We start from the raw sequence: 15510 nt of genomic DNA on the forward strand, positions 1-15510 counted from the left end.
CCCAGATGGGCCCAGCCACTTTGGAGGGACCTCAGGTGGGTGGAGGACACATCCCATCCCAGCTGTTCACAGATACAGATCCAAGAAGTATGTATTCAACAAACCTTGCACGAGGCCCATGGGGCATCCCAGCATTTCCACCTTCCCAGTCCTAGGGAGCCAGCCAGGCTGGATTCAGAAGGAGCCAATAGGGTCCACAAATCACTACACACGGTTCCCTGCTTGCCCTACCCACCTGAGGTTCCTGGGACCGAACAGCCGCAGGGAAAACTTGGAGATGTTAACCAAATGTTATGACAGAGCAAGTGCTGAGGGGGTGACTTTAGAGCTTGTCTCCCCTCACCCACTTCAGCTTTCAGCAGAAAGAAAAGGGAGGGCAGAGAGGAAAGAGACTTGCCTGAGGGAAGGGAGAAGACAGCACTGGCTGTGCTCCTCACACAGGTGCCAGGGCCGGAGCGGGACTCTCTCCAGCCGGTGGCCCATGATCCCAAAGGAGAGGACACGGGACCACCCCCACCGTTCACGGGAGGCATGTGGAAGACAGGCCCACTTCAGGCCCAGAGGAGGCTGTGGGCCTCCTTCCTCAGGCCACTGGGAGGCTGTGAGTAGCTCTCAGTTTCAAAAACTTGAGCATACTCCCATGAGACATGGGGGAAGAACAGTCACAGGACTCATCCCTTCATGCTCAAGAGGAGATTCTCCTCCCTGTTTGGAGCTAAGATACCGGGCATTTGGGGAGGGCTGGGGGGTGCTGAATCCCCACTGAACTGTGTATCTTTTGGCAACGCTCAAGCTCTCTGGACCTCCCCGCCTGCTTCTGGCTGTAAGCAGGCTGTTTGTTGCAGAAGCCAGGGAAGTCCTTTCAAAGAGCACCTGCCTGTGATGCAGGACTGAGCTGTGGCTCCCCGAACCTTTGTCCCCTGCCCCCAGGCTGCCAGCACTTTCTCAGCCTCCCTTATCTCTCCCCAATGGGAGTGTAGGAGGGAAAGACAGTTGTGAGTGGGGCCCCCCTCCCTAGAGATAGGAGTGATGTCAGCCCTCTGAGTCAAAAGCAGCCAAGATGGTGGGAGTAGAGTGGGCTGCAAGCACGCATCTCGCCCCTCCCCAGAGTCTGACATCCACACATGTTTATTTACCTGATGCCAGTGTTTGTGCCGGGAGCGAATGACAGACATGCAGGCAACCCAGGGCCTGCTCTCACAGTTACTTCCTAGAGATGGCCTCCTCCTACTCAGGAAGGACATCTCACCAGTCCCAGCACAGACAATGTGGGAGCCACTGTGCCTCCTCCTGACCTGACTCTCCACTCAAATTTCATGCAAGACACGCAAACTCAGACCTCTCTCTGCAGCCCAAGAAGGAACGGCTTCCTCCCCCTGCTGCTGTTCTAGCCAAGGGCCTCCATCTCTGGAGACTGTCACCTACCCAGAGCCCCTCCCTTCAACAAAACAAGAAGCAATGAAATGATGAATGAAGTGAGACAATTGAGCACCCAGCATGGGCCAGATTGGGTGCCGAGCAGTAGAAAAGAAAGAGGGGTGAAGAAAAGACAGTTGCTGGCCTTGAGGAGCCCCCATACATGATTATTACAGCCAGCATTTACTTAGGGCAGACAGGAGCCTATACAGTTCCCATGCAATTACACCGTTAGCCTCCATTCTGCCATGCGCCCTTCGTCTCCTTCCATTCACCACCTTGACCCTAGCAGGCTGCTCCCTTGTTGTCTGGCTTCCAGCTGGGGTGGCCAGAAGGAGACCCCAGCAGGATATCCGGGAGGTACAATGGGCAGGTACTTCTTCCCACTCCCTCCCTGCTTTAGCGCTGGCTGCATCAATAGGCGATCCCCTCCATAGTTCCTCAACTCTGTCGCCTGGTCAGTCCACTTCCTCCTGTGTCTCCAGCTCTACACAGGGTGTCCACCTGATTCTGATTTTCCCAGGACTCTCCTGGCTTAGCACTGAAAATCCCATATCCCAGAAACCCCTTCACCGGGAACCAGATAGTAACCCCCCAACTCTGGTGGCAGGGGCTTAACCTCTGGCCTCTGCATCCTGTTTGTTCCTTTAGCCACATCTACACTTCTGTTCTGTTCATTTAAATGAACTGCCTTGGGTGGATTTTTTCCTTTGGGGATCCTGAATGATATCATCTGCACATGGTTCTTTTAGTATCATTATTAATGTCTTTTCAGAGATGAAGAAAATGAAGCAAAGAGAGAAGTTAAGTAACTTGGTCAAAGCCACACTGGTAGTAAATGACAGAGCTTGGATTCAAGCCCAGGAATTCTAGCTCTAGAGCCTTGTGCTCACCCCCTCATGCCTCCCTCACAGAGGGCTGGCAAGCCTCCTTCTGGGAAACTTTTGATGGAGAGATCCATGGACCTGAGGAAAGGTCATATCACTCCCTCCCCTAAAATGGGGAACGATTTGACCTTCTACAACCCAGACTATGGAGTCTGGAGATAGCCTAGCTGGAGAGGTAAAAGATGGGAGGAGCAGCACAAGAGCCAATGTAACTGCTAGGGTAGCACCTGGTCCTCATGCCCATTCTCCTCACTTCCTGCAAAAGAGGAAAGGAGGAGAAGCTTCCAGTCTCATGTTCAGATAGGCCTATGGATGGGATAGAGTCAAGGGGTAAGTGTGACTATAGTTCCAGTCCCAAGTGCCCGTCAGAGCCCCCAGCACAAGCTCAGCTGCTGATCCCTATCCTTGGAGCAGGAGAAGAACCTGCCCAGAGGTTCCAGGTTAATAGAAAAGCAGGCCGAGTCCTAGACTAGAACAGACAGCATCAGAGCCCAGGACAGCAATGGGTAGTGCCAGGCCATGCTAGGGACAGGAAGAGTCTGGCAGGTTCAGACATGGGGAATTGGGAAGGTTTCCAGGAGGAGGAAAATCTGGTCCAGACTTGGGAAGAAGGAGGAGCAAAGATGGAGAGGACTGTCCTGAGTCAGAAATAGAGCCTATTCTGGGGGATTAACCAGGGAACAAGCTACGAGAGATGCTAAAACATCAGTGGAAAGAAAGGAAATGAAGGGCACCCCAGGCTGCATTCTGGGGGGCTGGAAGGAAGCCCCTACTAAGCTGACTGGGGTGAGGAGTGAGATGTCCATAGGAGATGACACAAACAACCCTAAATATTTCACTGGTTGCTTTCTGTGGAGAATGGGTTAGGCAGTGATACACTTTCTGTTTTGCTGGGTGAAGTATGCAAGTCTGGGGGCTGAGCTGAATTGCTGGAAGGAATGGCAGCAATGCTGCATGTTGCCACAAAGAACCTTTGTCCCTTCAGCATCTCCTTGAAATGCCCTTAGAACACATATTTAAAGCTGTTGTTGCTCAGCATCAGTACTGAATGATTAACCTGACTGGGGCACCCAGGAGAAGGGCCAGGTTAAAGCTCAGAGATAAAGGTAGGGATGAGGTAACAAGATCCAGCTTTGCCCCCTTGGATAGATCCAGGATCAGGGCATCAGAAGAAGGGGACTAGAAGAAGGGAAAAATACAAAAGGACTTCAGCACACTTCCCTAACTCTCAACCCAGGGCACCTGAATTAGCCGTAAGAGGCTGCCCTCTGTCCCTGGAGGCAAAGGGCTCTGAGAAGGTTCTCATGGGTCTCATGGGTGAAAGTGGTTATTCTGGAGACACCAGAAGCAGAGACATTAAACCCATTAGGAGGGCAGGATGGGTTTGGTATTGTTTGCCAGAGTAGCCCCAATCCTGGAACCGTGCTTCAAGTGTGGTTTGCAATCAATACAATTTGTGGGAGGAGGTTGGGGGAGGAAAGGAGAGGAAGTAAGACATCCCCAGGAAGAAGTGAGGGCTGCTCCACTTCACAGGAGAGCTAGAAAAATAGAGGCCCAAACACAAGTTCATAAAACAAGGGCCAGTGCCCATTGGTGTCAGCCTCCAGGTTCTGGTCAGTGTGCCTCACCCCTCCCCTCAAAAGACAATCCTTGGGCCCAACCCAGAGTGTTCCTAGATCAGCCTGTAGGGCGTGGGGAAAGGAAGGATGAGGCCGGCTAGCTGGAGAACGGGCCACTGTGCAACCTGGCTTGGTGCAGGAAACAAGGTGGACAAATCACTGTGCAGCACTCAGAACAGCAGACAGGCCTGACTTTATTAATTTTGCAGCATGCTCTATGGGCAGAGGACAGAACTGGCCATGCAGGGAGGGGTGGGGAATGATAGGGGGGGCAGGGCCGAGAACGTCCAGGAAGGAGGGGAACAGTGGCTGCCACACATTCAGTATGTGATGGACGTCTTGAGACTTGACTCAACCGTTCTCTTCAGGATGGTGCGGCAGCTGGAGCCAGCGCCAGAGCCGGACACAGAGCAGGAACCCATAACTGGGCCCTGCTCAGAGCCCAGGATGACGTTGAAGCCTCCAGTCACAATGCTGGAGCAGCTGGGCCCAAATGTGCCTTTCCCGTCTGTGAGTCCACAAGTGCTATCACCAGCTCCTCCACACAGGATGGTGCTGCCTCCCCCCATGGCTGCCAAGAAATGCACGAGGGTCAGAGCCAGGTCCTTGGCTCCCCTGCAAGGACCCTTCTCCCAAAGTCCCCTGATACTCACAGGCAGTGACCTGGCTGGTGCATCCTCCAGACATCCTGGGGAGAAAGGACAAGAGGGGGCACTTCTGAGAAAGGCTGCAGGAATGCATCCAGGCTGCCTCTTGGAGCAGCTCACCTATCATCTCACCGGATAGAATCCATAGTCCACAGTTGAAAACCCCTCCCGGCAGAATGAGCTGCCCTCAGTGGCTTAGAATGTCAGGAAACCTCTCAGAATTCCCTCAGCAAGGAAAGCATTCTGTTCTCCACCCCCATCCCCACCTTCCGCCCGCTCCCCTCCCCCACCCCGCAATAGACGCATTTCCCGGGTCCTCTGACTGGCCTCACCAGCTCTCCTCGCCCTCCAGCAGCCTGCGGTAGGTGGCGATCTCCACGTCCAGGGCCAGCTTGGTGCCCATCAGCTCCTGGTACTCGCGCAGCATCCGGGCCATATCCTGCTTGGCAGTCCTCAGAGATGCCTCCAGCTCGGCCAGCTTGGTCTGCGCATTCTTGAGAGCCAGCTTCCCATGCTGTTCAGTGTCTGCGAGTGTGGCCTCCAAGTTGGCATTCTTGGAAGGGTATAAAAATTAGGGAGAAAGTGCCTATAAGCACCACATAGTCTCCCAAACCCCCTAGTTTGGATAAAACTTGAAGGCTGGGATGTGTCATAATTGCATGAGCTTAAAATTATCCTTGGCCACTCCTGTCAGCTCTCATACTTCCTTAAATCCCATAATGGATTGAGTAATGTCCCCAAGAATTTCATGTCTAACTAAAACTTCAGAATATGCTCTTATTTGAAAATAGGGTTTTCTTTGCAGATATAGTTAGCTAAAGATTGCAAGATGATATCATATTATATTTAAGGTGAGCCCTAAACCTAATGAGCAGTGTCCCTAGAAAAAGATGAGAGGACACAGAGACAGACACAGAGAAAAGATACCACTAAAGACAGAGGGTGAGACTGGGGAGATGCAGCCACAAAACAAGGAATGCCAAGGAATTATTAGAGCCACAGAAGCCAGGAAGAGGCTGGGAAGGATTCCCTGCTAGCTCTTTTGGAAGAAGTACAGCCCTGCTAACTCCTGATTTCAGACATCTAGCCTCCAGACTGAAATAATAAATTTTTTTTTAACTTTTATTTTTTTAACTTTTTTTTTTTTTTTGTATTTTTCTGAAGCTGGAAACGGGGAGAGACAGTCAGACAGACTCCCGCATGCGCCCGACCGGGATCCACCCTGCACGCCCACCAGGGGCGACGCTCTGCCCACCAGGGGGCGATGCTCTGCCCCTCCGGGGCATCGCTTTGCCGCGACCAGAGCCACTCTAGCGCCTGGGGCAGAGGCCAAGGAGCCATCCCCAGTGCTCGGGCCATCTTTGCTCCAATGGAGCCTTGGCTGCGAGAGGGGAGAAATAATAAATTTTTGTTGGTTCAGCCACCAAGTTGGTGGCACATTGTAACAGCAGCCTAAGAAACCAATCCATCCCTTTGCTAACTCAAGTAACTGCTGCTATTTCTCCCCACCCCGACACCAACCTCAGCGTTTCACCAGAGTCACTTAAAGCTCTTCCTGTCCTTTTCAGTTCATTATCTGCGAGGCTCATCCTGAGGACCACCATGGTCTTTGATATTTTTTAGAACCGCCCATTTTCAGAGTCTATCAAACCATGTGCCTCAAACCATTTTTGGTTTGAAAAATACACTCTCTGTAATTACCTATCCAATCCCACAGAAAACTCATAGATGAACGACAAGGTCCCCATCCATCCAGCTGGTTGACCCTCACATTTGGTTCAGGAAGAAAGGAATTCCCTAAGGGTTCTCCTTACTCTGCTCCCACGTGAGCACCCTGCAGATGGGGAACATCCTCTCCTCTCTGCACACGAGGGAACTGAAGCTCAGAAAGGAGGGCAGTGGCGGAGTTGGGACCCCACCTGATCCATGACAGCTGGTGCCAGTCCACCAGGCTCGCGCATGAGGAGGAGTGACGGGGCATCATATCCCCAAAGAGGGGTTCTCACAGGAAGCCTTTGGGGAGAAGCTGTGGCTTCCAGACATGAGGATGTGCAGCTCCTAAACTCTGACAGCTGGGCTTTGAGACTCCACATACTCACATCACCTGGTGAATTTAGTTTAGAAAGCAGGTTTCTGGGCTCCACCTTTAGAGATCCTGATTTCCTCGTTCTGGCAGGAGGCCCAGGAATCTATCTTAACAGACAACCCAGGGAATTCCAAAGCAAGGAGTCAAACTTATAGGCAAAACACAGTGGCAAATAATTAACAGGTCCTGCATCACACTCCATAGAAGGGCATGTAAGTATGGTTGGAATCTGAGTCTGGGCTTTGGACGGTTTGTGGTTAAGAACTTTCCCAGGAGGGTCCTGCTGGCAGTGGCTGGGTCATGTGTGACTTGCGAGTCAAGGTAAAGTGCTTGAGGAAACCACCGGACTCTGGTCTCAGCTCTCAATGCTCTGTTGACCCCAAAACGGATTCTTCAGATATGGGGGAAATGAGTACAAAGACACTTGAACACTTAAGAACTGGAAGGCCTTCACATCTAGAATTGAAGTCTCCAGGAGGGGCAGGAAACCACCTCCCTGCCCTTGCCATCCTCTCCCTCCGCCGTTCCCACTCATCCTCACACAAGGCCACCTGCAGCTTCACCTCCTAAGGAGGGCTCAGCCCCCCCACTCTACTGCCCAAGTCACCTGCTCCCTGTGGTCCTGGCCTTTATCCTCCCCAACAGGGAACCAGGACATTCAGTATGTGGTCTTAGAGTTCCTGCTGGGCTTGAGGAATCAAAGTCAAAAGAAGAAATTATAAAAGAGGCAAATTAACCCTCTCTCCAAGGAGCCAAAAGCGAAGTGTAGAGCTGACATGGAATGCAGCATGAGCAGAGCCCCCCCCCCCCACCGAGTTGTTCGCTAAGGAGCCCTTGCACCTAGAACTCACAGGACGAAGCCCAAAGTCCTCTTAAATGGGGCTTGAGGTTCTCTCTACCCCAAATTATCCAAAGTCCAGCCAGTTATCAAGGTTCACACAAACCCAGCAGTGACCCTGGCACCAAGGCATTAAGAGGCAGGGCTTGGGGAGTTCTGGGACCCTCACCTGCTTCTTAAGGGCCTCAGTCTGACTCTGCAGCCTCCCAATTGCCTGCTGCAGCTGAGACATCTGGGCTTTGGTTTCCTTCACGCTGTCCGCATGGAGCTGGACAGACGCTTGAAGCTCCTGGTACTGAGGGGGGACAGAAGTGACACCGTTAGTTGAGAGGACCCTCACATTTAATGCCAAGACCCATGTCCCCCATTCTTTTCCTCTTCACATCCTCATTTGGAATGTAGGTTACACACTGAGACCAGGATGTGGTGGGATGTGCTTGCAGAAGTCCAGGCTCGCCTCCACGGTTTTCCTGCGTTACCTCCCTCCCTCCTGGAGCAGGGAAATGGTAGTGCCCACCCAGCTGGAGCTTCAGGAAGGTCATCAGAACTGCCCAATGGAACTGAGGTGAACCACCACCTTGGAGTGTGGGCGTGAAGGCCCAGCCTTTTCCAGCAAGGCGCTTCCCCCTGACCCTGGCACCTTGGTCTGGTACAGCATCTCAGCCTCCACTTTGCTGCTCCGGGTGATCTCCTCATACTGGGCACGGACCTCAGCAACGATGTCACTGAAGTCCAGGCAGCGGTTGTTATCCATGGACAGCACCACAGACATGTCACTCGCCTGGGTCTGGAGCTGGCCCAGCTCCTGTGGAGAAGACTGACTCGGTGTCCACCCAACTCCCTTGGAGCCCAAGGCAGGCGGGTAGGAGTCCCGCTTCGCTGCCTGCACTCCATCAGGGGGCAGCCCTCACTCCCTCTGGGTGGCATTGAGCACTCCCTGCCTTCTAGGAGGCGGTCTCCTCATCTGCAATGAAGGCTGTAGGAAGCACTCTCCAATGACGCTTGCAGCTTGGAATTTAAAGGAAAATGCAAGGTCCCCTGCTCTCCATCACTCTTCCGACCCCTTATCGCCTTCCCTCCCTCTCGCTCCTGCTGCTCAAACCACACACCCTCCTTGCTCCTTGCACTTCCTCAGCCACCAGCACACAGAACTGTGGCCACTCTCTCGCCGGGGACCCTCAATTCCAGCCTACCTGACTAACCTTCACCTCCTTCAAATCTTTGCTCAAATTTTATCTTTTAAATAAGGCCACCCTGACCACCCTGTTTGAAATTGCCATCTGCTGTGCCCCCTCCATTTCTAATCCTCCTTTCTCTGTTCTAATTTTCCTTTTTTCATAGCATTTATCACCTTCTAACATACTATATAATTTACTTATTGACTAAGTCTCTCATTTATTGTTCATCTCCCAATAGAAAGCAAGCTTTGTGGTTGTTATTGGGCTATTCACTGGTGTGTCCTCAGAACCTAGCAATCCACACAGTAAATTCATAGTAATTGTTTGTCAAATGACTTAACAACCAGAATCTAAGTCACCCTAACCAGACTTCATCTCCTGGCCATCCCCACTGTAGCCACAGGGAACCTGCCCACCCTCACCACCACCTGCTCTTGGAGACACTTCTGCCCTTGGCAGATTCTCACTTCTTTATACAGATGATTCAAGAAGCAGATGTGCTCTCTCAGAGCCTCCAGCTTGCCTTCCAACTTCATCTTGCTCAGGAAAACCCCATCCACATCCTGGAGACAAGGAGACAGAAACCATGGATTCCCTACTTCCTCTCTGTGGTCCCCAGTCTGGCTCAGGAGTTCTGTTCACACACTGCCCAACACCCACCCATGGCCATCCTCAGAGACTCGCTTCTTCCTCCTCTAGCTTCATCCTGCCTGTTCTCTCTTCTGTCTAACATTGACCCACAATGCCTTCAGGAAGCCTTCCCTGATTAATCCCAACCAATTCTGCTTCTTCTACTTCCTCCCCACCTTCTTCCACAGTGACACCCAAAACTCATCACATGGTCCTCAGTCAAATCTTCTCCTGGGTTCCTGTGTCAAGGTAGATGTCACATTTCCCTGGGGGACCCCTGAAAGCAGCATGCGATCTCCTACCCCTTGCTCTCCCAGCCCAGGACTGGGCTCTGTGCACTGTGGATGCTCAGGATCTGAGTGAAGCAACTGACCTCCACCCTTACCTTTTTGAGAACTACAAAGTCATTCTCGACCGTGGCCCGTGTGTGAGCCTCCTGCTCATACCTGCCAAGTAAAAACGGAGACACTGTCTGCGGTGTTGACATCAGAGTCAACGTCCTTCCTCCAAGCACGACCTCCCTGAAAAGGCTGCTCTTACCTTCAGACACTCCAAAGCAGGACACACAACCAGCCTGTGTCTCTGCCTGTCCAATCAGGAAGTTTTGTCACATCTTAGCTCTGTCCCTCTCTACTCTTTCAGCCCATGTTCCCTTAATGACATAAGGCCACTTTGCTTCATATTTACAAAACACATTCAAACACTTTTCTCACTTATGATTCACAACCATCACCTGAAGCAGGCAGTTGAATCTTATCAAAAAGATTACACCCGAGTTGATGATTGGGTGGCCAAGCAGACTAAAAACGGGGGGCTTCCTGGTTCCAATCCTGGGCTCCTTCAGGCCACTGCACCTCACAACTCATCCTCCCACCAGACCTGGGAGGTCAGGAGGGTGGATGACAAATCTTCCCAGTTTTCAGATATAGACACTGAGGCTGGGTGAGGTAAAATGCCTTGCTTAAGGCCACACAGGTACCCTTTGCTCACAGTCACTGAACCCAAGCTCCTGTTAGGCCAAGGCTTTCTCCACACCAACAGGTGACTTAGGTGGAGAACCCAGAACCACAGCCCAGCTTTGAATCACATCATGGGCCTGGGGATGGTCCCACGAAATAAATTTCCTTTCACCCCTGAGACCAGAGAACATCTGAGTCATATTAGCTCAAAGCTTGTTCAACAGGAATTTCTCGAGAAAAACCCACTGAAGCATTGTTTAAATAAGCCCCTCCCAGCGCTGACCAGAAACATGGGCCTGGGAGCTGGGGCTTCGCTGGCTCTCCAGAAGCTAGGCATAAAGGCAGTGGGGCCTCCTTACCTGTAGCAGGTGGGGCACCCTGAGACTCAGACGGAATGAGATGCAGAGGGACTAGAGGGAAGCCCATTCGTGTTGTGGGTGAAGGGAAGAATCTCAGCTGACTTGCCTCAATCCGACCCTCCTGGACCCCACCCAGGCCCCATGGGGAACTCTGGTCTACCTACTTGACCTTATACTCCTCCTCCTGGTCACGGCAGGACTTCAGCTCAGCATCCAGAGCCCCCTGTTGTGTCTGGAGTCCCTCGAGCTGCTTCCTGAGCTGGGCCAGGTAGTCCTCGAAGAGAGACTCCAGGTCCCGAGGGCTGTCACTCACCCCCAGCTGCTGCAGCAAGTGCCACTTGGTTTCTAGGACCTTGTTCTGCTGCTCTAGGAACTGCACCTGCAGCAGAAGCAGAGCGTCCCTGAGGCCCCTGCGGGACTCCCTGGGTGTAGCCTCTGGAAAGGGAAGCCTCAGAGACACTCTCATCAGCCCACCTTCTGCCTTCCAACCCAGCCTGGGCAGGGACAGCCTCGTGCCCTTCCAAAAGACTCTGAGCACGTCAAAATGATCAGAAGGACCAACTGGGAAGGGTCCCCCTGCTGATGGCTGGCAGTTCCCTGCTGCCGAGCCCAACCATGGAACCACAGGGCCTTGGCATAACCAAGAGACTCCACTCAGACTAAAGAGGGACTTCTTTGCTGCAGAGTGAGTTAGAAAAGTAGTTGACCAGACTTCCTATTTCCAAGTCCATCTAGTGAATCATATCATCCCAATAAATTAAAAAAAAAAAGAAAAGAAAGAAAGAAAGAAAGAAAAAGGCCTAAGTTCTAAGCCACCATGGGGAGCTACTCATTTTTTCCCTGGTTATTTCCCATGTGTACATGAGGTATGCCTGCTAATAAACTTCTGTTTATTTAAAAAAAAAAGAAAAAAAAAGAACAGCTCCTCCAAGAGGATGCACTGAGACAGGGGCTTCGCTGAGTGGACCCTCACCTTGTCAATGAAAGAAGCAAACTGGTTGTTGAGGGTTCTGATCTCTTGGGTCTCCTGAGTCCTCACCACCTGGAACTGGGGGTCAATTTCAATCTTCAATGGCATCAGCAGATCCTGGTTGATGGTAATTTCCTGGATGCCCCCTGGAGGGCACAAGGAAAGCCCAGGCCCACCACTTCCAAACCTCACTCTTAGCCTTCCCTCTGACCCCCAGGCCATTCTACGAGAGCCTCCTCGACATCTCCCGAATGAATTGCAGCTCCTGCTACTGAAGCGCCCCCTTCCTTGGCCCCTGGAACTAGCAGAAGAGGCTGAGCAAACACTGAAGCCCCTCTGGGCCCGGCCAGGTGAGAGAGACATGGCAGAGATCACAGCCACAAACTGCAGACACAGGAGAACCAGGGTGTGTGAGTTCCTGCCCTGGGGCTCCGGCACAAGACTTTTATCCCCTCCTGTGCCTGGGCTGGGCCTTGGAGAGCAAGATGTTCTTGGCCTGACTGTGTCTGTCACTGGCTCCAGCTGACACACCTGGAGAATAAGTGCCCAGCACGTGCAGAGTTCAAGGGAGAAGGAGACCCAGACCCTGCCCTCAGAGCTCCCAGGCCATGTGAGAGCTGGGTATGTCCCCAAGACAAAGGAGTAGCCAGAGGCCTGGACTTCAGTGCTGGGGATGGAAAGCGATGGCCCTGAACAACATCACTAAGTGTCATTCAAGGAAGGCTTCCTGGAAGAGCAGATGGAGAAGAATGAAGGCACATTTAAGGGGAAAGAGGATACAGGGAGTTAAGACAGAGCCTCTGAGTGCCTTGGAGATGCTAAACAGAGGTGAATGAAGCTTCTCAAGGAAAAATCTACCTACAGGAGTTGGAGAAGAAGGCACTTTGCAGTACTGAGAAGCCAGGAGGTGATTACAGGTGTTACTGTCAGGGCTGGCTAAAAGAGACTCCAGAATTTGAAAATGAAACAGAAAAACAGGATGGCCAAGTCCCTCCTCTTGCCCAACCCAGCAGTCATTTATGAGACACCACTCCTACTAAAACCAGGCATCTTCATCCAGGGTTATGGCCAATAGAGTATTTCCCAGCCCAGCCTATGTCCCTTCCATAAACACCCAGTGCCAGGCCCATCCACCCAAGTCAAGCACTGCATTGTCAGGTTACAAACCAGCGGCACCTAGGCTATAAAATAAAATGTGCATTTAGAAACATACTCCCTTGGGGAACTGGAGCAGAAACCGGAGCTTTTGGGTTCCCCAGAACAGTGTTTTTCAACCAGTGTGCCACGGCATGGGGGAATTAAACATGGGTCCCCAAACTACAGCCCGCATGCCGGATACGGTCCGCAGTGGCTATTTATTCGGCCCGCCGCCATCCGCCTCCATCCGAACATAAACATTCCCCTCACAATCCCTCCAGCTATCAGTGACAGGAAGAGTGGAGGCACAGGGAATGCTCACTGACCAATCACTTTCTAGGATTCATCCTGACCACTAGTGATGAACCAATAGTAGGCCGCCTCTCATCCATACCCAGGAAGGTCCCGCTCAGACTGCCATGCACTTGTCATTGTGTGGCCACAGCGAGTAGTTGAAGCTGCTACTCCTCCCCATGGTCCCGATTTCTAATCCTGGTCAGGAAAATGTTGCCACCACTAGATGAGGCCTCAGCCTCAGCTGCTTATGTCTATTCTGATGGTTTATATAGATATTTGACCTTTTTCTTTTTAAAAGAGGCCCCCGCAGAGGGTGATATACAATGCATCACAATGTTATCTATATTGCATATGGCCTCCTGAAGGGTCATCTTCTTAAAGAGCTCAAATCTCTATATACACCATCAAAACAGACAGAACCAAGGCCCCTGCACCCAGCTGACCATGGGATTTGAACCCACAACCTCAGGGAGATCTCTTATATTTATCAGAATCCTTACCTAGAAAGCAAACTTCTCAATCTGACAGTAGAGATGCTCTGAGGACTTATGATGTTACACAAGTACCCAACATTTTCTAAAATTGATTTTGTCCAGTCTCTATATAGAGAGAGTATTTGCCAAATTGATTTGAACCCACAACCTTGATGAAAGCTCCAGTATCTATTAGTGGGACTGTATATATGAGGGGATACATGGGACTGTATATATGAGGGGTTACATGGGACTGTATATATGAGGTTACATGGGACTGTATATATGAGGGGTTACATGGGACTGTATATATGAGGTTACATGGAACTGTATATATGAGGGGTTACATGGGACTGTATATATGAGGTTACATGGGACTGTATTTATAAGGGGATGTTACGTGGGACTGTATATGAGGGGATGTTATGTGGGACTGTATTTATAAGGGGATGTTACGTGGGACTGTATATATGAGGTTACATGGGACTGTATATATGAGGGGATGTTACATGGGACTGTATTTATAAGGGGATGTTACATGGGACTGTATATGAGGGGATGTTATGTGGGACTGTATTTATAAGGGGATGTTACGTGGGACTGTATATATGAGGGATGTTACATGGGACTGTATATATGAGGGGGTTATCCTTTTTTATTTAACTTTTTTTAATAAATGTAATTTATTTAAACTTTAAATAAATTCAAACAGTTAGAGTGTCATTTTGTGTCATTTTGGTAGGTGGTGTGCCCCAGGATTTTGTAAATGTAAAAAATGTGCCGCGGCTCAAAAAAGGTTGAAAATCACTGCCCCAGAGGATAGATACTGTCTCTTCCCTGAGAATCTGCTGAGCGGAGGAGCCCCAGGTGCATATGGTATTGAGTGAGCCTCCCCTCCTCGTCCCCCCCCGCAGGCCCCCTGGAAGGAGGTATCCAGCCACCCCCACTGAGGCGCCTCCACTGCTGACGAGCAATATTGGGAAGCTCTGATTTTTAGAAATTTCTAAAATTTCTTCTTTACATGGCTAGAGAGTTATTTCTCTCGGCCCCTACCTTTCCTAGAGCCTGGTGCACCCTCAAGCTAGGACACTGGGGCCTATGATAATGCAACTCAAAACAAGAACAAACAAAAATTCAGTGTATTAACATCCAAGACATGAGGAAGTCAGTTCTAGCAGTGCAAACCACCCTAGCGATACTCCACCCCTCCCCGACCCAGACAAGGGAGCAAGTCTCCCCGCCCTGCAGAGGATTATAAGCCCCTTCCTCTTCCCCTAATGAAACTGAACAACAGATGATGTCAAGGGAAATAAGAGGCCAAGCCTTCAGGGGGGGAACAGAGGAGCTCAGGGGGCTGCGTGCTCAGCTGAAGAAGAAGAGAGGAGAGGAAAGACCCAAGCAGAGGACACAGATGCACCAAGGAGAGAGAAGCAGGGAGCACTGGGAGGCAGCCTAGAAAGAAACTCTGGGAAATGTGTGGAACTGTATTGAGGATCCACCTCCAAACCTAACCCCTGGGACCACTTTGCAGAGACAAAGACCAGGTGCCTTTCTTCTGGGTCGCATGAATACGCCTGAGAAAGATCTCTGTGGAAAGGACTCTCCCATCCCCCTCTCCCCTATTAAACTGTGGAAGACAGAGTTCACATGTGGGTTAGAGCCAGATCCACCTCTTGGGACTTCCTCATATTTGTAATATATTGAATATTAGAGCCCAAGCAAACTTCAAGGCCCAGTGCTCTCATTTTACACTTAAAGATTCTGGGTCCCACAAGGTGTAGGGTGGGGTGCAGAGACTTAGTACCCTTGAGTAACCTAAGAGATTGCACCAGATGACCTCTAAGCTGCCTTTGACCCAACATTCCATGGTCTGAGTAACTTGCTGAAGGCCACCCACACTGCTGATCAGGCTGGAGCCAGGACCCCCAGCCAGCTTAAACCACTGCTCCAGGGAGCAGCCAGCCCACTAAACCTTTGACCAGTACTCCACCCCATCTGTCTTGTCCGCCACTCT

General features: G+C 51.2%; 1 protein-coding gene across 2 annotated transcripts; it reads right to left on the reverse strand.

The window, feature by feature from the left end:
- Nucleotides 1-4096: 4096 nt before the first annotated feature.
- KRT78 (keratin 78) lies at nt 4097-12116 on the reverse strand. 2 transcript variants are annotated; one of them, XM_066265823.1, is made up of 9 exons: nt 11593-12116; nt 10784-10998; nt 9687-9747; nt 9139-9234; nt 8134-8310; nt 7663-7788; nt 4902-5122; nt 4576-4610; nt 4097-4493 (listed from the first exon to the last, which is right to left on the reverse strand). In XM_066265823.1, the coding sequence occupies exons 1-9, from the start codon at nt 11950-11952 to the stop codon at nt 4243-4245; spliced, it is 1542 nt and encodes a 513-aa protein (XP_066121920.1). In that variant the 5' UTR covers nt 11953-12116; the 3' UTR covers nt 4097-4242. The 2 variants fall into 2 exon arrangements, with proteins under 2 accessions (XP_066121920.1, XP_066121931.1); XM_066265834.1 differs by having other exon boundaries at nt 8134-8298; nt 11593-12103.
- Nucleotides 12117-15510: the final 3394 nt, after the last annotated feature.

Source organism: Saccopteryx bilineata, chromosome 1 (assembly GCF_036850765.1).
Source record: "Saccopteryx bilineata isolate mSacBil1 chromosome 1, mSacBil1_pri_phased_curated, whole genome shotgun sequence".
In the NCBI taxonomy this organism is placed as follows: domain Eukaryota; kingdom Metazoa; phylum Chordata; class Mammalia; order Chiroptera; family Emballonuridae; genus Saccopteryx; species Saccopteryx bilineata.

Excerpts from the sequence above, each read along its gene's own strand:
- KRT78 (XM_066265823.1), bottom strand. The coding sequence starts at position 11,952 with ATGTCTCTCTCACCTGGCCGGGCCCAGAGGGGCTTCAGTGTTTGCTCA. Across the intron at positions 7,789-8,133 it reads AGATGCTGTACCAGACCAAG|TACCAGGAGCTTCAAGCGTC; the intron begins GTGCCAGGGTCA and ends GTCCCCCCTCAG. Across the intron at positions 4,494-4,575 it reads CACCAGCCAGGTCACTGCCT|CCATGGGGGGAGGCAGCACC; the intron begins GTGAGTATCAGG and ends ATTTCTTGGCAG.